Source organism: Thamnophis elegans, chromosome 4 (assembly GCF_009769535.1).
Source record: "Thamnophis elegans isolate rThaEle1 chromosome 4, rThaEle1.pri, whole genome shotgun sequence".
NCBI classification, from domain to species: Eukaryota; Metazoa; Chordata; class Lepidosauria; order Squamata; family Colubridae; genus Thamnophis; species Thamnophis elegans.
Genome location: NC_045544.1, coordinates 2782761 through 2803329, shown reverse-complemented (window position 1 = coordinate 2803329; position 20569 = coordinate 2782761). Strand labels below are relative to the sequence as shown.

At 42.2% G+C, this 20569-nt stretch overlaps 1 protein-coding gene across 1 annotated transcript in view; it reads left to right on the top strand.

Annotated features, from left to right (window-relative positions):
* CSMD1 (CUB and Sushi multiple domains 1) overlaps positions 1–20569 on the top strand; it is a 982247-nt gene that overhangs the window by 464172 nt on the left and 497506 nt on the right. The window contains exon 5 of the mRNA XM_032215147.1: positions 19174–19381. Coding sequence (XP_032071038.1) covers positions 19174–19381 — 208 coding nt within the window. The remainder of the gene's footprint in view (positions 1–19173; positions 19382–20569) is intronic.

Below are 20569 nucleotides of genomic sequence, written 5' to 3'. Positions count from 1 at the left end.
CCTCAGTTGGGAAGCCACTTAACCTGCTACTGGAGAATTGCCCAGGATGGTTAAGTACTGTTCAGTATTTCTGAAATAGATTGAAGTATTTGGGCTATCTAGTTGCTGATGTTGTCATGCAGGGAAATATATATATATATATATATATATCCGAAGCTGAAAAGACAAAATTACAATGAAAACATGGAATGCAAGAGGCATGAAGAGGGAAGCACAATTCAATGAAAAGTAAAATAAATTGACTATAGATTGACATCTTAGGTGTTATTGAATCTAAACTGGATACTTGCAGTCGGAAAATCATACTATTTACTATCTGGAATCTGAAAAGCAAAGAAAGAACAGTATTACTTTCCTAGCAAGGAAGGCTATTGCAAAGATTCTATACATACCTGTTGAGTGACTAAATAATTTTCTTTATGTATAGCAAAGCGAGGCCTGGGGGCACTGCGTGCATCAATACGGAGCCCGTTTCTCACCTGCAGAGGACTTTCCTGAAGGCCTCTGACAGCACAATGGAGGCTGGGGCAATGCAAGCCAGCAGTGGCAAGCATTCACAGAAGAGCTGGGCCAGCAAGGCAGATGTTGGGGTGTGCGAGGCCTGGTAATTAAGGCATCTCCATCCCCCCATCCCCACACTAACTTAATTTTGACCCACATGCCTTGCCCCATCCCTGTAGCCCAGAGTTGGTGGGGTCTTAACTGGAGCTTTTTTTGGGGGGGCAGGGCATATATTGGATGCATGTGTAAAAATCAAACTAGGACTTACTTTTGGGGTAGGTCATATTTTTTGGAGAAATACAGTATTTATTAAATATATTTCTAGGTGCAATTAAAACAAACTTCAGAACACATAAAATATTGTATATGACTTAAAATACACAACTGAAGATAAAACATAAGAACAACATAACAATTTCAGAGAAGAGAAACAAGGGAGAAGGATGGCAACGTCAAATCAGGAAAAGAATGTCCAAAATATCTTAGCTTCCAAGGACTTCTAAAGGACTAGCAAAGATCTCTACAGGGAGGCTTGTTTCATGGCACCAAAGCAGTCTCTCTTCTCCTCACTTCAGTACCTCAAATCCCACAAGGTATAGGGGTTTAAAGGCAATTTTCCCCTGGTAGATCAAACTGGTTGGGCTGATATTGACAAGAGAAGGAGGTGGTTTGTGAACAATTTTGTTTAATATGATGGTTATCCAAATGTATGCTCCAGCAGCAGATGCAGGAGAAAATGGCTTCAGCTCATTCATTTCAGAAAGAAAGTATATATTTGCAAAGACCTCAACTTTCTCATGCTCCCCTTGTTTCTGCCCAAACAAGCAGACATTCAACTAAAATAGTTTCCCCAAGACAAAGGGTAATATAGCCATAATGTTGGCATAAGGATGTTTGGCTTATTCAGAGGAGAGACAGTCTTTATGAACAGAGATATTTGGGATGCACACATATTCCAAACTGGAATATGTCATATTCGAGGTGGCACAGTGGTTAGGGTGCAGTACTGCAGGCCACTTCAGCTGACTGCTATCTGCAGTTCAGCGGTTCAAATCTCACCGGCTCAAGGTTGACTCAGCCTTCCATCCTTCCGAGGTGGGTGAAATGAGGACCCAGACTGTGGGGGTGATATGCTGACTCTATAAACTGCTTAGAGAGGGCTGAAAGTCCTATGAAGTGGTATATAAGTCTAACTGCTATTGCTATTGTTAACCAGCTCTCCTGGTGTGGCCAAGGCTTACCTCTCCTACAAATTTAAAAGCTCCCTAGACCATATTTGTTCTCATGCTGACTCAGGGTTTTCTCATATCTACCCATACATTTCTTTGAGAATTTCCTGCATTCCCCTGACCTTCATCCAATGTTGGAAAAGCACCACCCAGGCAGTGAACAGGCAATCATCTTTCACAGAATGATGTTCTCACCTAGGCTTCCTGATTCAGTAAAAAAAACACATGATTAGTTCCAAAGACCCTCTTTCTGTTCAAAGGCTGTGAATTATATCCATTCACCGCCTGTAATAAGTCCCAAATAGTTCTACAGTAGGCTGCCAAAGTCCTTTGGGATAAGTCTCGTAAGCACTCATCTTTATCTTCTTTGAAATGCTGCCAATGACTTAATTGGCAATTAGCTTGGCAAGGCCACATGGAGCAAAGTGTCAAAATGGAGCTTCAGAAGTAAACTGACCAGCATGAATCAAGTTGCTTCCTGCAAAGGCTCATGTGCCTTTGGCCCTCCTTTATGTCCTATGGGAGGGGCCAATCACCTCCAAACCTTACTCCCGAATTGTCCTTACTTAACTGTTCTTGCCTTCTGGCAGCTCTGCGCATGCACGCACTGGAAACAGGGGGACCCTGTTCTTCTGCCTCGCTGCTGTCTGACTCTGGAGACTCCAGAGGCAGCACTTAACTCTCAGATGGCCCTGTCCCCCTCTCTGCCTCCAACACAGAGCCGTTGTCCAAGCCTTCCCCAGGACTGGCCCATGTTCCTCCCCAACCTCTTCACTGTCCGACTCTGCTGCCAGCTCCACAGGCTACATGCAGACCACAAGAAGTGACTACTGTTTTGTTTACAGGATTAGGTTGCTGGATCAGGCCAATAAATATATTCCAGTTTTGGTGGTGGCACATAGCATGGCCAAAAGCTCTGGGGACCTTGCTTTTTGTTTTGTGGGAGTTGTTATTATTATACAATTGTATCACAGCGGCCAGTTGTTTTGCCGCATTTGGCATTGGTTACTAGTCGGGCCCCACCCAGGGGCCTAGGACGTCGTAACGTATTTTCGTAATATGCGTGCAGATCCAAGCAGTGCGGCTTTTGCATTTGACTGATGGTGATTTTGTCCATTTTTAACTGTTTCAAATGTAATTCCAGTGCTTTTGGAATAGCACCCAGTGTGCCAATTACCACTGGAATTACCACTGCTGGTTTGTGCCATAGTCGTTGAATTTCGATTTTTAAGTCCTGGTTAAATAACCTCTTTTTTCTGGCTCTGAGTTGTAGTAACAGGTCATTATGGCATGGTTTTCATCTGCACTATATTTTTTGTCGTTTGTTGGCTGGTTCACTTGTAGTCCACTTGTTGATGGATGTCCAGGGACCTCAACATCTGCCGTGGCCCTTTTTAACCCGTGCGATGGCCAATGTGGTATAGAATTTTTATTTGTTTCTTTCACCATATTATATGGGTTGGCGGTTTTTTTTTATGGGGCCAGGTTGCCAACCTGCCCCCAACCTTCCTCCTTTCTCATCCGGGCTTGGGACCAGCAACGGCAGATGAGGAGTTGTTGTTGTTGTTGTTGTTGTTGTTGTTGTTGTTGTTGTTGTTGTTGTTATTATTATTATTATTATTATTATTATTATTATTTTAGCTGAATGTCTGCCTGTCTGGGCAGAATTCAGGAGGGTACAATGCGGTGAGATCTTCTAAAGGTTGAATTATTTCTGTAATGGGTGAGCTGAAGGCTTATGATATATTTGAAGGATTCTATTTCAACTGTATTGATATACTGTTGCTGCACAAAGCATGTAAAGCAAATAACATTATATTTTTTTTAAAAAGTATTCAATTTAAGGTGATAATAAAAGAATTTTCAATTCCCATCTATATCTCAAACAGACAAGATATTGGAGTATAATCTATGAAGGCTTTTTTTTCCCCCAGCTCACCTGCTGTGATGTCTCTACACAGTAGGATCCACTTAGCTATGCTTTGCCCTCTCCTTCACTTTTGAGTTTGAGTTTTGAGTTTTATTAGAATTTGTAGGCCGCCCTTTTCCCTGAGGGGACTCAGGGCGGCTCACATAAAACTGGGAAGGGGGGAACACAAACATCAAGATAGAAGACATGTAATAAAATGGTAGGCAACATACATTCATCATTCGGGAGGGGTAACTATCCTTATCCCCAGGCCTGACGGGCGAGCCAGTTCTTCAAGGCTATGCGGAAGGCTTGGACGGTGGAGAGGGTACGAATCTCCACGGGGAGCTCGTTCCAAAGGGCCGGGGCTACTGCTGAGAAGGCCCTCCTCCTTGTGGTTGCCAGCCGACACTGGCTGGCCGATGGAATACGGAGGAGGCCTAATCTATGGGATCTTATTGGTCGCAGGGAGGTAATTGGCAGAAGGCGGTCTCTCAAGTATCCAGATCCACTGCCATGTAGGGCTTTATGGGTGATTAATAGCACCTTGAAGCGCATCCGGAGATCGACAGGCAGCCAGCGCAGCTCGCGGAGGATAGGTGTTATGCGGGTGAATCGAGGTGCACCCGCAATCACTCGCGCGGCTGCGTTCTGAACTAGCTGAAGCCGCCGGATGCTCTTCAAGGGCAGCCCCATGTAGAGCACATTGCAGTATTCCAGCCTAGAGATCACAAGGGCCCGAGTGACTGTTGTGAGAGCCTCCCGATTCAGGTAGGGTCGCAACTGGCGCACCAGGCGAACCTGGGCGAACGCCCCCCTGGTCACAGCCGTTAGGTGGTGGTCAAATGACAGCTGTGGATCCAGGAGGACTCCCAAGTTGCGAACCCTCTCTGAGGGGTGCAAAATTTGACCCCCCAGCCTGAGTGTTGGAATATTAGTCAAATCTTTGGGAGGAAAACACAACAGCCACTCGGTCTTTTCTGGGTTGAGCACAAGCTTGTTAACCCTCATCCAGTCCATAACGGCCTCAAGACCCCGGCTCATCACATCTGCCGCTTCATTGAGTTGGCACGGGGCGGACAGATACAATTGAGTATCGTCCGCATATTGATGGTATCTAATCCCGTGCCTGCGGATGATCTCTCCCAGCGGTTTCATGTAGATGTTGAATAGCAGGGGGGATAAGACCGAACCCTGAGGCACCCCATAATTTAGGGGCCTAGGGGACGATCTCTGCCCCCCCACTAACACCGACTGCGACCTGTCCGAGAGGTAGGAGGAGAACCACCGTAGCACGGTGCCTCCCACTCCCACCCCCCGCAGTCGTCGCAGAAGGATACCATGGTCGATGGTATCGAAAGCCGCTGAGAGGTCAGGAGGACCAGGATGGAGGAATGTCCTTCATCTCTGGCTCTCCAGAGATCATCAATCAATGCGACCAAAGCGGTTTCTGTGCTGTAACTGGGTCTGAAGCCTGACTGGAAGGGGTCTAGGTACTTTTATGGGAATAAGGCTCCAAGCAGACTCTGAATAGGCACACTTCCCTAACCACTAGACACAAATGCCCTTGAGAAATGATGCATCTCTAGACAACTGATTGTTTCCATCCAATTCCACCTGTTATAATATTTGCTTAGGCAGGCTCTCAATGGTATATTTTGTTCTTAACTCAAAAGGTTCCAAGCGAACCATGAAAAGTAATTTGTATTTTGCTAGCAGGGATAAAACACATAACTCATTTTTTTTTCTGCATTTTTCTGTGTTTGGCACATACAACTCTGGTGTTCCTTCTTCAGGATCTTAAACCCATTATCAAATTCAAAAGATATATAGATATATCCGGATTGTTGTTGGGGGCAATATATGCTGACTCTGTAAACCGCTTAGAGAGGGCTGAAAGCCCTATGAAGCGGTATATAAGTCTAACTGCTATTGCTATTGCTATATAGTAAAAAAGTACATGGGGAGAAGGCACAAAAAATATCAAAACCTCCAAAACTAAAATAAAGCCAATTAACCATAAGTGGAAAAATACATCAGGACAATACCGGTAGTCCTTGATTTATGACCGCAACTGAGTCCAAATTTTATGTTGCTAAATGAGACATTTGTTAAGTGGGTTTTGTCCTATTTTACAATTATTTTTTTCCTTGCCACAGTTGTTAAGTAAATCATCACAGATGTTGAATCGCAGTTGTTGATTGAATCTGGCTTCTCCATTGACTTTGCTTGTCAGAAGGTTTCAAAAGTGATCACAGGACTCCAGGGCATTGTGACTGTCATAAATAGGACCCAGTTGCCAAGCATCTCAATTCTCAATTGCCAAGGCGAGGTGGCGCAGTGGTTAACTGCAGCACTGCAGGCTACTTCAGCTGACTGCAGTTCTGCAGTTCGGCTGTTCAAATCTCACCGGCTCAGGGTTGACTCAGCCTTCCATCCTTCCGAGGTGGGTAAAATGAGGACCCGGATTGTTGTTGGGGGTGATATGCTGACTCTGTAAACCGCTTAGAGAGGGCTGAAAGCCCTATGAAGCGGTATATAAGTCTAACTGCTATTGCTATTGCTAATTCTGATCATATGGCCATGGGGATGCTGCAATGGTTGTGTGAAAAACCGTCATTGCTGTTGTAATTTTGAACGGTCACTATTGAAGTGTTGTAAATCAAGGACTACCTGTGGTTTACTATGCAAAAAGTCCTGCATTTATGTGGATTCTGGAATCTTAAACCATCCCCTGCCACCAAAGACTAACATCTTTTTTTTTTCCAGAGAAAGTCAGAAGATAAATTTAATAGTAGCCAGAGCTTATGTCTTCCATGCACAACCTTAAGCATTTAGAAATTAAAGGAAAGAGTTGGTTGAATAGGACATTCCTCTCCAATTTACTGGGGGGAAAAACATTTTAGGGATCAAATCATTCTTGAAGAGGATTAAAACTCATCAAGTGAAAATGTTGAAATAGCAGTAATTTTCACCCATCACTAAATAATTTGAGAAAAATAGCACATTTAAAGATGAATGAAATCAGTTCAGAGAGACATTTTGAGAATATGTGAATGGCAAATCAATGCCGTAACAAAACGGGACAAAATTATTGAGAGCATCCTGGGGGAAAAAAAAAACCAGAAAATTGAAGGGGTGAAATTAATGTGAAGCACTTGAAGCCCATTAGTCATCAAAACTGCCGCATGGCATATATCATTATATATTGTTTACTTTACCTCTTTCATTTTCTGTGCTTTTTAAGATTGGCAGCACTAAAGCAGTAAACAGGTAAACATGTTAGGAAAAAATATATATTCCCCCACTTCCAAGGTCGTCTATGATTTAGTCCAAATCTAATATTCATGTTAATCTCACTGGAAATCAATTATCTCTGCATTAGTTTTCTGTGGTGAAATACTGCATGTCATTTATGAACGTATTTTCTTTGCTGAAGCAGAAGGTAAAATCAATGGTAGTATCTGAAATTTAAAAAGCATATTTTCCACCTGAATTCTCCTTGTCAGACATAACAGTAAAAAGCAGCACTACACAATATAGAGGGTATAGATTGTGAGTGTCCTTAGTTGTGGATGGCTAGTTGTGGATGGTGTATTTTGGGAGTGTCCTTTGTTATGGCTGGTTTTAAATCAGTGTTTCTCAACCTTGGCAACTTTAAGAGGTGTGGACTTCAACTCCCAGAATAAATAAATAAATATACCCTCCCAGTAAGGGTATGGTTAGCTGATGAGAGCTAAATAGCTTGAAATAGTTCTATACTAGTCTCCCTTTATTTATTTATCAGCACAAATACAAAACACACACACACACACACACACACACACACACACACACACACACACACATATATATATATATATATATATATATATATATATATATATATATATATATATATATAATTATAATTATAATTATATATAATTATATAATTAGATATGTACGGTATATGACACTATCAGAGGTGGGTTCCTACCAGTTCGCACCTATTCGGCAGAACCGGTTCGTCAAATCTACTGAACCGGTTAGAAGAGGTTCCAACAGTGGACCCGGAAAGCAGGCCACACCTACAGAAGAGCTTCCAACATTTTTTGAAACCCACCACTGGTCCTTGGATATGATTATTCTACACTATCATGCTCATATTTATAAAAATCAGTGCCTCTGTGAAAGGTAAGGATGACTACTGCGTTTGTGGTGCAATCAGAACATTGCATGTGTTGAAGTTGTTTTAACACAAACCAAAGATGCCCTTTAAAAAACAAGTTTACATCATATCCTTATGCATGCCAGTGCTGTGTGGGAGGTAATTTAAGGTGGTTCTGACAAGTGTCGCTGGGTGAGATAATTCGACGGCACGGGATAAAGTACCATCAATATGCGGACAATACTCAATTGTATCTGTCCGCCCCGTGCCAACTCAACGAAGCGATGGACGTGATGAGCCAGGGGCTGGATGCTGTTAAAGACTGGATGGGGGTCAACAAGCTTGTGCTCAATCCAGAAAAGACCGAGTGGCTGCTGTGTTTCCCTCCCAAGAATTGGCCAAGTACTCCATCTCTCAGGCTGGGGGGTCAAACTATATGCCCCTCAGACAGGGTTCGCAACTTGGGAGTCCTCCTGGACCCACAGCTGACCTTCGAACATCATTTGTTAGCTGTGACCAGGGGGGCATTTGCCCAGGTTCGCCTGGTACACCAGTTGCGTCCCTACCTGAACTGGGAGGCCCTCACAACAGTCACTCGTGCCCTTGTGACCTCTAGGCTGGAATACTGCAATGTGCTCTACATGGGGCTGCCCCTGAAGCGCATTCGGCGACTCCAGCTAGTCCAGAACGCGGCCGCACAAGCGATAGTGGGTGCACCTCGGTTCACCCACGTAACACCTATCCTCCGCGAGCTGCGCTGGCTACCTGTTGATCTCCGGGTGCGCTTCAAGGTGCTACTTATCACCTATAAAGCCCTTCATGGTAGTGGGCCTGGGTACTTGAGAGACCGCCTACTGCCAATTACCTCCACCAGACCGATTCGATCGCATCGATTAGGCCTCCTCCGAATCCCATCTTCTAGCCAGTGCAAACTGGCAACTACCTGGAGGAGGGCCTTCTCGGTGGCTGCTCCGTCCCTTTGGAACGAACTCCCCGTGGAGATTCGGACCCTCACCACCCTCCAATCCTTCCGCGCTGCTGTAAAGATCTGGCTGTCCCGGCTGGCCTGGGGTTAAGATTATAGCCCCACTCGAATTGTGTGATTGTTGCGTTTTTCTCTTTTAATATGCTGTATTGTTTATTGTTTGTTGTTTCCCCCTCCCTTTTGAATTGTGAGCCGCCCTGAGTCCCCTTAGGGAAAAGGGCGGCATACAAATAAAGGCAAAAGTTTAAAAAAAAAAAAAAAAAAAGTAAAAAAAAAGCATGCCAGTGCTGTGTGGGAGGTAATTTAAGGTGTTCTGACAAGTGTCGTCGGCATCTTCATATCCGGTCACATGGGTGGCAAGCCACTCCCATCCGGTCACATGGGCGGCAAGCCACTCCCAAAAAGGAGGCCACACCCACAGAGTACAATTTTTGAAACCCACCACTGGACACTATGTATGCTTGGCTTGAGAAGTCTGGGAGTTGAAGTCCACACCTCTTAAAGTTGCCATGGTTGAGATACATTGGTTTTTACCCCCTTTCTCTACTTTTCCTGAAAGGAAGATTAAAAAAGAACTTTAAAAAGAACTTTGAGGGCCATATCATAAGGAAAAGCAAGAAAAGAAAAGGGTTTGGCCTATTGTCCTGAGAAGACATGGGATATTAGAAAAGAAGAAGATAATTCCAGAAGATCTTTGCCTTGGTCTCCTCCCCAGAAAAGAAAATAATAGAATAGAGCTGGAAGGGACCCTTGGAGGTCTTCTAGTCCAGCACCCTGCTCAAGCAGGAGAACCTATACCAGTGATGGCTAACCTTTTGCAGACCAAGTGGCCAAAGTGCATGTGAAGCCCAAAATGCAAGATGTGTGCAGCCCCCATGCATGCACCCCCCATGTCTGCATGCATGTCCACCACCCCTGTCCCTGCCCTGCCCCCTGCATGCGGGCGTACCCCCCATGCATGCACACACACCCTGAATAAGCAGCAGAGACCTGAAGACCAGTGGGAGGTGTGTGCGCATGAGCAGCTGAGCTGAACTGGGGCGATGGCTTGCATGCCCACAGAGAGGGCACTACGTGCCACCTGTGGCATTCATGCCATAGGTTCGCCAACATGGACCTATACCATTTCAGACAAGTCCATTCTCTTCTTAAAAAACCTCCAGCGATAGAGCACCCAAGATTTCTGAAGGCAACTGTTCCACTACTTCATTGTCCTTACTGTTAGGAAGTTTCATTCATTTCACTTCTCGCCAATTTCACTTACTTCTCACACTTTATACAGGAAGTCCTCGACTTAGACCGTTTCTTTAGCAACCATTTGAAGTTACAAAGGCACCGAAAAAGGTGACTTATGACTGACCCATTGCAGCATCCCTCAAAAGGCACATGATCGAACTTTGGGAGTTTGGCAACAGCATGTGCTGATGAATGAATGGAATTGATGGAATGGAATTGAAAACAATTGAAAGAGAGAGGGGGAAAGGGGGAAACCTGAGACAATGGCAGCTCAGGATAAGTGAACAGATGGTTAGGCGGGATCTGGTTGTCATGAAGGAGTTTAACTCACAGGACAAGGTCACCGACAACTGAGACTTCCGAAGGAGCTTCTAGATGGGATTTCTGAGTCCATTCCTATGACTGTTAACCAATCAGGTGGACAGGTGCACCCTGAGGGTTTATGAAGGAGAAATGGTGTTGCCGCTATTAAAGAGGGAGAAAAGCAGGCCAGGCAAGTTCAGGCAAGTCAGCTTGATATTGATATTAGGCAAAAATCTGATTTTTAGGCAGGTGGCTTGTGAGCCTTTAGGCAATAATACATTGCTATGCAGGAACAAGTGTGGATTCATCAAGAATAAATAATGCCCAACTATTGGATCTCTTTCAATCTCTCTCTCTCTTTGATAGGATGATTAATTTAGTTGGCCACAGAAGTATAGTAGACATATACTGTACCTTGATTTCTGCAACCATTCTCTCACAAGATTCTGGTAAAGAAGATGGCAAAACATGGGTTGGAGAATGCTGCCATTGCTTGCATTCAGAAATGGTTGAAAAATGTACCCATTAAGTGTCTATCGGTGTCTTCAAAGCAAGCTGGAAAGAAGCATTAAGTAGCACATTGTTCTGTGCATTGACTCTGTTCTAGACCCAGTGATTTTCAGCATTTTTATAAATCACTTCAATCAAAGGTTACCTATTGCAACTATCAGATTTATTACGAACTAAAAACAGTATGGATAGCAAAACCCCTTTGACTTGAAATCTTTTCCACCAATCCTTCGGCCACGACACAACAGTTTTGATGTAAAAGGGCTGCTTCCATTTCAGTCTCTATCTGCCCCAGGCACAGGACCACAAAATGGTGTCCTTGGTGTCTTTATATATCATGTGCAGGGCATGTTTAGAAAAGGAACCGGTGAGAATTCCCTTCTGTCCTATTAAATGTGGCCATCTGGCAAGAAGTCATCTATCAGTGGCTCTCCTTAATGTGGGGTAGGGTTTGGCTTGGCGGAGATTAATATGAAGAGCTCAGCTGGACTGACAGGTGGCTAGACTGGCTGGGTGCAAGTTGTGCGTGTGAGTTCAAAAGGAGCTTAACTAAGATGTGTCAAGCACTCACAAGGTGGGACTGCAATGTGACACGACCAACAAAGAGCCAAACAACCTCACCTGCTCAGTGATTAATTCAAGCTCCTTCTGAATATGGTTGTATTGTTCTTTTAGAAAAGCATCACTCTTGTTCTAAAGGAACTCAAAGAGCAGCGCATGGGCAGTGGGAGTGGGGAGAACTGTGCATCGCCCCACGTTACCACCCATCCACTGTTATTTATGGCCTAGCAAATGGCGAGCAGCAGATGGGTGATATGGTGAAGAGGAACCACCGACTACAACGTACAGCCTTCCCAACTCCTATCATCCAGCTGTTTGCATCTGTCGACCAGTGCTTGCGATGGGGTACCATGTGGCAAAGTGTTTCTGACCACTTCATCATGCACCCTTTTCCACGTCACTATCAGTGAGAATTTATTTGCTGTTCCTGACTACCAGTGCCTGTTAACTGATGAAGTGCAAAAAGCAGTTCATGGAGATTGAAGAATTGATGGCAGCTCAGTGAGGGGAATCCTTCAATAGATAGAGATGTGACTTTATATTCCCTCCTGCTGGGGAGATAGTGGGAAGGAAATTTGAAATTTGAAATTTAATAAAATTTGTATGCTGCCCAATCCCGTAGGACTCTGGGTGGCTTACAGAAACAAGATAAAAAAGATATATAAAAATTTAAGAATAAGGTCTAGGTGGGGCTGGACATTAATCAACAGCCCCAGGCCTGCCAGAACAGCCAGGTTTTAGTGGCTTTTCGGAAGGCCGGGAGAGTGGGGAGGGTCCGGATCTCTACGGGTAAATCGTTCCACAGGGCCGGCGCAGCTACAGAGAAGGCTCTCCCCCGAGGGCCCGCCAGCCGGCATTGTGGCTGGAGAATTCTGGGAGTTAAAGTCCACAAGTCTTAAAGTTGCCAAGTTTGGGAACCACTGCTGTAGTCATATGATTTTCCATTTAGCAAGTGTAGTGACCACGTTGCCAATCCCAATTGTGGTTGCTCAAGGAGGACCAATCTGTATTGTTGGTGTCACATGCCAATCTTCAGCCAATAGAAATCAGCATTAGGATTCCCAAATAGTTTTCTAAAGAAAACAAACTTCTAGTTGCTTTTGATCTAATATCCCTAGAGCAGGAAGCCAAGAGAAAGCTAAACTGAACTTGGAAAAAGGCAGCCCCTTGTGCTTTGGCGCAGCTGAATTGCAACTGGTTTAAGCCTTTCATTCATCTGATGTCTCTGTTACTCTTTCTTCTGTAATCATCTTTCCTGAACCTCTTTGGGGTTTTCAGTGGGCAGGGGGTGCTTTCTGTTTATACAAGGCAAGGTTACTCATTCTTCTTTCAAACCGTGCTTGCAGAAATTGATTTCTCTGTCACAGCTTTGATCACGAGCACCCACAGTACTTGTTTCTGGCACTCAAATCTAATCCCTTAATTGTTTTATACTTGACACATCTTCATTAACTGAAAGGGTCTTGAGCCAGGGACTCCATCAAGTTTGGTAGACTGATATATGTTTGAATATGTATATGCACATTATGTACAGAGAGTGCATAGATAGATAGATAGATAGATAGATAGATAGATAGATAGATAGATAGATAGATAGATAGATAGATAGATAGATAGATAGATGGATGATAGATAGATAGATAGATAGATAGATAGATAGATAGATAGATAGATATAAATAGATAGATGATAGATAGATAGATAGATAGATAGATAGATAGATAGATAGATAGATAGATAGATAGATAGGTGATCGGGGATGGATACGATAGATAGATAGATAGATAGATAGATAGATAGATAGATAGATAGATAGATAGATAGATAGATAGATAGAGATGGATGATAGATAGATAGATGATAGATAGATAGATAGATAGATAGATAGATAGATAGATAGATAGATAGGTAGGTAGGTAGGTAGGTAGGTAGGTAGTAGGTAGGTAGGTAGGTAGGTAGGTAGGTAGGTAGGTAGGTAGATGTAGCTAGATGTTTGCTAGATAGATAACTAGACAGACTCATATGTACATAACATGAAAGGAGATGAGGATCTAATGAAGAAGAGTTGACGAGATCTCTAAAGTACATCAGTTTCATTAATGCAGAAGCATTATTTAGTCTTTTAACTTTAATTCATGCAGCTTTAAAAAAAATTAAGCCACTCAAAAGCAGAAATGGAGGAAAAGGTTTCACATACATATGGTTGCTCCCCACATGATCCTTATTCTCTTAAGGCTTTCAGTTGCCTGTATTAAGCCTAGTGCTAAGTCTGCTATTCTACATTTTTTTATGTGCTGTTTTTCAACTGCATATGATTCCTGTTAGCTGAAATGCTAAACTTTAATCTGCTCACTTAAGCTGTGCAAACTTTGTAATGGCCTTTATATAAATCTGCTTTCTCAAACATATCTATTTTTTCTGCTTATATAGCTAAAATTTTAGCTAAAGCAATTATAGCTGTATTTATTTCTATTAATCCACATTACTTGGTAGACATCAGAGTCTCAGCCTCAGCTGTCTAATTTTTCAAAAAGATTATTTTATTTTATTTCTTTTTTTTTTTTAAATGTAGAAGATGACACTTCATTCCTAGGCACCATATTTATTTCCAATAGTGCCTCTGAGATCCCATAAGGTTCATAAACCTTCCTAGGAAATAAAATTGCTGGGAAGATACAGTCCAGTGCTATGTTTATAAAACTGTCATGTTGTCCGGGGAGGCAACAAAAGTAACCCAAATGATAGGAAGCTAGTAAATGGATGTTTTATGGCTAGATTAAACTCTAAGGCAATGGTTTTAGTAAAGCACACATTCTACCATTGTAGCCATTTTGTAACAGCAGGCAGCCCTAGATGTCAATGTCCAATATACTGTATTCGTTTCGACAGCCTGCAAAAACCATTCTAATATTTCAACTCTGAATTATTGCAAATTATTCTGATTAACCCCTCTCCTCCAAATTCACCTATTCCTAACCCATGATGAGAAATTGGGATGAATCTAGGCCAGTGTTTCTCAACCTTGGCAACTTGAAGATGTCTGGACTTCAACTCCCAGAATTCCAGGCATCTTCAAGTTGCCAAGGTTGAGAAACACTGATCTAGGCGACCAGTTGCTGCACCATGGGGCAAATTATCTCATAAATGGCAACTCAGTCCAGGTGGGTGGAACATCTGGGCAAAGCAATTCTGCCTAAATTAACACAATGGAAAGAAAGCTGGGAAATTCCTTTTTTTATAGATTCTGAGTTGTTGTGTTGGCCCCTGAACAGCACTAAAGGTACATTCATGAAAACTGTGTCATTCGCCTTTCCTTGGTGTTACCAGATTTTGTGTCCTTCTTCTTTCCCTTGTCTTTCCAGCTACACGGTCCTCATCCTTTGACACGTCAATGAATCTACATGAAATCTCTATTAGGTCATTTTGGACCACAGTCTTCACTTAAAAAACTGAATTTCTCTCGATTTGTAACATTGCCTGGTTTGTGTTTGTGTGTCTCCATGTCCAGAGGAAATCTTAAACTGCTAAAATGAGGCCACCATTTTGGTTTTATTGTTGGCCGGAAACAGATCACTTTTGGTGCAAGCTACTGGTAGTAATTAACACACCAACCACTGGGCCAGATTCTCCATCTCTCCACAATCACACAGTGTGTTGTTATCCACCAACAACCCCCACTTGAACATATTGGTCTTACACTTAGGCACTCCCACCCTCAGCCTATTCAATGTCCTCCAGGTGACATAGGAAAGATCAGATCCCTCAGCCACGTTCTGTTCTGGGATTATCCCTTGTTTCATAAATTTTCTCCTCCATCTTCTGATTCGGTTTTGCTCTGATATGCCTTCAAGGATATTTGTTCATTGCCTATTATGTGATATTTTTTTTGGACATATTAAATAAAGTTTTTTTTCTATATGTGAAATTTGAACCTTTCTATTGAGTTTAGAATTTCTCCAATGTGTGAAAAAATAAGGTAGCCAAGAGAATGTGTATTAAAATTGTATTCCAAAGGCAGTGCATCATTCATATTTCATTTATTTGTTTGTTTTTATTTGTTTATTTCTTTTTTGTTTGTTTCTTTGCTTGTTTGTTTTATTGGCCATCTACCTTACCGTAGGGTAACTCTGGGTGGCTTACAGTTGCATATACAGTTAAAATATTAATAGTTAAAATCAGACATTAAGACATTAAAGATGCATGGGGAGGGAGGGGGGGACATGGGATCTGTTATTATTCAATCAGCCACCTCCATTGTGCTGATCCCCCATTGTTGCCCTAAGCCAACTGGCACAACCATGTATTGTATTGTATTGTATTGTATTGTATTGTATTGTATTGTATTGTATTGTATTGTATTGTATTGTATTGTATTTATTTGTCTTGTATGCCGCCCACTCCCGAAGGACTCCGGGCGGCTCACAATTGACAAGGGAAGGGGGAAGACTAAACAAAGACAACACTTTAAAAACAAAACCGCAACATTCACAATTTGTGCGGGGCTGGATGTTTCACAGCCCCCCCGGCCTGCTGGAGCAGCCAGGACTTGGTGGCTTTGCGGAAAGCCGGGAGGGTCGTAAGGGTCCGGATCTCGACGGGGAGATCATTCCAGAGGGCTGGAGCTGCAACAGAGAAGGATCTCCCCCGGGGGTCGCCAGCCGACATTGGCTGGCGGATGGAATCCGGAGGAGACCTAACCTGTGAGATCTGATCGGTCTATGGGAGGTAATCGGCAGGAGGCGGTCTCTCAGGTACCCAGGTCCGATGCCATGTAGGGCTTTATAGGTAGCGACCAGCACCTTGTCTTTAGGCCCTTAAAAGATAGGAGAGTTGGGGCCAACCATGCATTGGGAGTGGTGGTGATTCAGAAGGCAGGAGCAATAGCAGAGAAGCCCCACTCCTGAACTCTGCCCACTGGAATAATCAGGCTGACAGGCAGATGCCTCCTCTGCTTGCACAAGTGGTATGGGCCAATCCCAGTGGGATGAGATGGTCCCTCAAGTAACCTGGACCATGTCATGAAGGGCTTTAGAGTTGATCACGGATATTTTGAATTGTACCCAGAAACAAGGGTGTTTGTCGCACAAGGGCTTTGGGGGTTTAAACAGAGTGATGCAACTAATAGCACAATCTTCTTGTGAACACTTTTTGCCTTTTTTAAATTAGGAAATAAGGCAGGTTACTAGGCTGATTATCAGAAATGCAAAGCAATCAAGGCAGTATTTATTATAGTAGCTAAACAAGCCAGCTTCCTTTCCTCTGCTCTCCTACCCCCATCCGGCTTTTCTGATAAGCGATAATGAAGTGGCAATAAAACAGCGAACCCAAGGCTTGATTCATGTGTGTCTGTCCAGGCATTTTAAAGTTAACACTCTCTCTCCTGGGCAAAGCATTCAGCCCACTGCATTGATTAAATGTGATGATTGCTTTTCCAGGCTCCTACGTAGAGTTAAGGAAGAGGGATGATTACGGAGGACGTGGTCTTTCACTCTTTCAGCTTCTGAAGAAGCCGCCTGCATCAGTTAGAAAAGTTAGAAAGTGTTGTTTCCTATTGGTGGTCTTTGGTCCATCTAGAACTGCAACTCTTTCCCATGATCTCTGAAATCTGCCTTGGAGCCGACCATCATCATTTTTTTCTTTCTTTCCCAGAAGTCTCTCCTTTGAATCTCCAACCTCCTCCTTCTCCTCCTTCCTCCTTTGTCCTTTCTGCTCGCCAGTGGGGGGGTGGGGATTCATTTTTTTTTACTACCAGTTCTCTAGTCATGGCTTAGTGGGCGTGGTGTGGCTTGGTGGGCGTGGCAGGAGAAGGTTACTGCAAAATCTCCATTTACTCCCGATCAGCTGGGACTCGGGAGGCAGATAATAGATGGGGGCGTGGCCAGCCAGAAGTGGTATTTACCGGTTCTCTGAACTACTCAAAATTTCCACTACTGGTTCTCCAGAACCGGTCAGAACCTGCTGAATCCCTCCTCTGATCCTCCTCTGCCTCCTCTCAGTACAGCAGCCCCTTTTCCCCCATGAAGAAAGTTTCAGCTTCTCCTCCACAAAGTTCCTAATAAATAAATAAATATATGTTTGCAGTAATATCAATTACTAATATTTCAGTATAGGTGCTTTTTTCACTACTAGGTTGAAAACTACGGAATTCAGTATTCACTTGAGCTACAGGAAACTCTGAAAGCATTTTCCATGTTCTTAGATGTGCTCAAACATCTGAAAGATGGTAAAAATGTCAGACATTTCTCGCAGACAAGTGATTTTGTAGAGCTACTTTGCATTTGCCTGCTTTGTATTTGAAGGTGTCATAGCACTGACTGTGGGCGGAGGAAGTCAAAAGGGAGAGCAGTCATATCCATACGGAAGAGGGAGAGTTTGCAGTGCAATGACACAAGTGCCTTTTATTTTAAATAAGAAAAGATTTAAAAAAAAAAAAAAACAAGGAGGAAAAAAAGATTACTAGTTTCCTAAATGTATCTATCTTGTCCATCATCTTTATCCTCATCATCACCATATCTGTCTGTCTGTCTGTCCATCCCTCCCTCCCTCCCTGTCTGTCTGTAATCTGTCTATGTTCTTCTTCATCATCCTATCAACTATTCTCTCTCACTATCTCTGTCATCTGTCTGTCTGTCTGTCTGTCTGCCTACCTACCTACCTACCTACCTACCTACCTACCTATCTATCTAATGTATATTATCCATCCATCCATCCATCCATCCATCTTTCTCTCTCCTCTCTCTCTAATCTCTATCTGTCTGTCTGTCTGTCTGTCTGTCTGTCTGTCTGTCTATCTGTCTATGTGTCTATGTGTCTATGTGTCTATCTGTCTATCTACTGTATCTTATCTATTATCCATCCATCCCCTCTGTCTATTTCTTTCTTTCTTTCTTTCTTTCTTTTCTTTCTTCTTCTTTCTTTCTATCTATCTATCTATCTATCTATCTATCTATCATCCATGTTGTTCTTCTTCTTCTTCTTCTTCTTCTTCTTCTTCTTCTTCTTCTTCTTCTTCTTCTTCTTCTTCTTCTTCTTCTTCTTCTTCATCATCATCATCATCATCATCATCATCATCTAACAACTATTCTCTCTCACTATCTCTATCATCTATCTATCTATCTATCTATCTATCTATCTATCTATCTATCTATCTATCTATCTATCTATCTACTGTATCTTATCTATTATCCATCCATCCATCCCCCCTCTCTCTGTCTATTTCTACCTACCTACCTACCTACCTACCTACCTACCTACCTACCTACCTACCTACCTATCTATCTATCTATCTATCTATCTATCTATCTATCTATCATCCATGTTCTTCTTCTTCTTCTTCTTCTTCTTCTTCTTCTTCTTCTTCTTCTTCTTCTTCTTCTTCTTCTTCATCATCATCATCATCATCATCATCATCATCATCTAACAACTATTCTCTCTCACTATCTCTATCATCTATCTATCTATCTATCTATCTATCTATCTATCTATCTATCTATCTATCTATCTATCTATCTATCATCTATCATCTATCATCTATCTATCATCTATATCTATTATCTTTCTCTCACTATCTATATCTATCATCTACCTGTATATATCTACCTATATCTACCTACTGGTGTTTGTTGTTTTATTTGTTGTTCTACCTACTCGTATTTGTTGCTCTATCCTTTAAATGAATGAGTTTAAACCTGCAGATACCTCTGATCACAACAAAATAAATAACTAAACTATTGTGTTCTTCTTTCTTCCCTCCCCTCTTTTCTTAAAAAAAAAAAACCAACGTAAACAGCTGAAGGCGCTTGTGGGGGTACCCTCCGTGGGACCAGTGGGATTATTTCAAGTCCTCACTTCCCTTCAGAGTACGACAATAACGCAGACTGCACATGGACCATTCTTGCAGAGCCAGGAGACACCATTGCTCTGGTTTTCACAGATTTCCAACTGGAAGAAGGCTATGATTTCTTAGAGATCAGTGGCACTGAAGCCCCATCCATATGGTAAGTCATCACAAGAGTGAGCAATCTCACTACATTGTAGAAGGTATAATATATATGTTATATGTTCTATAAAGCATATCTGTGATGTGTGTGTATTCATCACAGTTGCTGCTTACTATAAAACAGTGGTTCCCAAACTTGGCAACTTTAAGACTTGTGGACTTCAACTCCCAGAATTCTCCAGCCAAGTTTGGGAACCACTGCTATAAAAAAAAGCATCATCATTTTTTCTATCCCTTTAAACAAAAATGTGCCGAAATTTCTGTTACTAGATGAAACATGCTCCACCGAGTCTTCTTTGGGGAAAAAGTATAAAGATTAAGGAAGGGGGGGAAAGGGGAACCTTATTTTTTTTTTAAAAAAATGCTAAATATGATCAAATGGTAGGATGGTGCCCTCTAATGGATGGATCAAAGATTATTCCATTTGTGAGTCATCTTAACCTTTCAATAGATTGCACTTCAAAAGTATTGTTATAATGGAATGTGTTGCATATTTTGATAAAAAAAAGAACACGAAAGAGAGAGAAGAGACCCCACTGTAATGCAGGGATTTGTTGTGATTGCAACTTCTGCCAGCATGAAGTTCACCATGGTGAAGAATTAGCAGGTGTTACTGTGGAATATATTGAAGGGTTAAGCCTTCCTTTTTACAGCTGGTAGGATTTCTACAAAGAATTGTATGTTTTTTTTTAATTATGCATATGTCTTGTCTACAGTTTATTCTCCAATAGTTAGATAATTTATGCTTACCAGTAGCATTTAATATCAAGAATAAGTTTAATTGACTTTAAAAAAATATGTTTAACTTTGAATGGTTACCATACTATAGTAAATATACCCTGAATCTATTGCATAATATATAACAAGACTAAAATTAGGTTGGTTGTATATGGATTTGTTTAATATGAAAATCTCAACATCTTCGCTAAGAAATAGTAAAAGTGACAGCAAGTACTTTTTATTCCCGTTACTTTGTCCAGTTCTCCTCAAATATCATGGCATTGCAGTAATGGTCACCCAGAAATAGAAGTATTTTTTCCCCCTATGGTTAATGTAATGAGGTATAAAGTATTTTAGCAAAACCTTATATTTCTTATCCTTACAAAAGAAGCAGCAACAGCTTTTGGTTTAGTGCTATACGTGGGCATTGTCTTTGTGTAAATTTTCCATTCCACCCACATTCTCT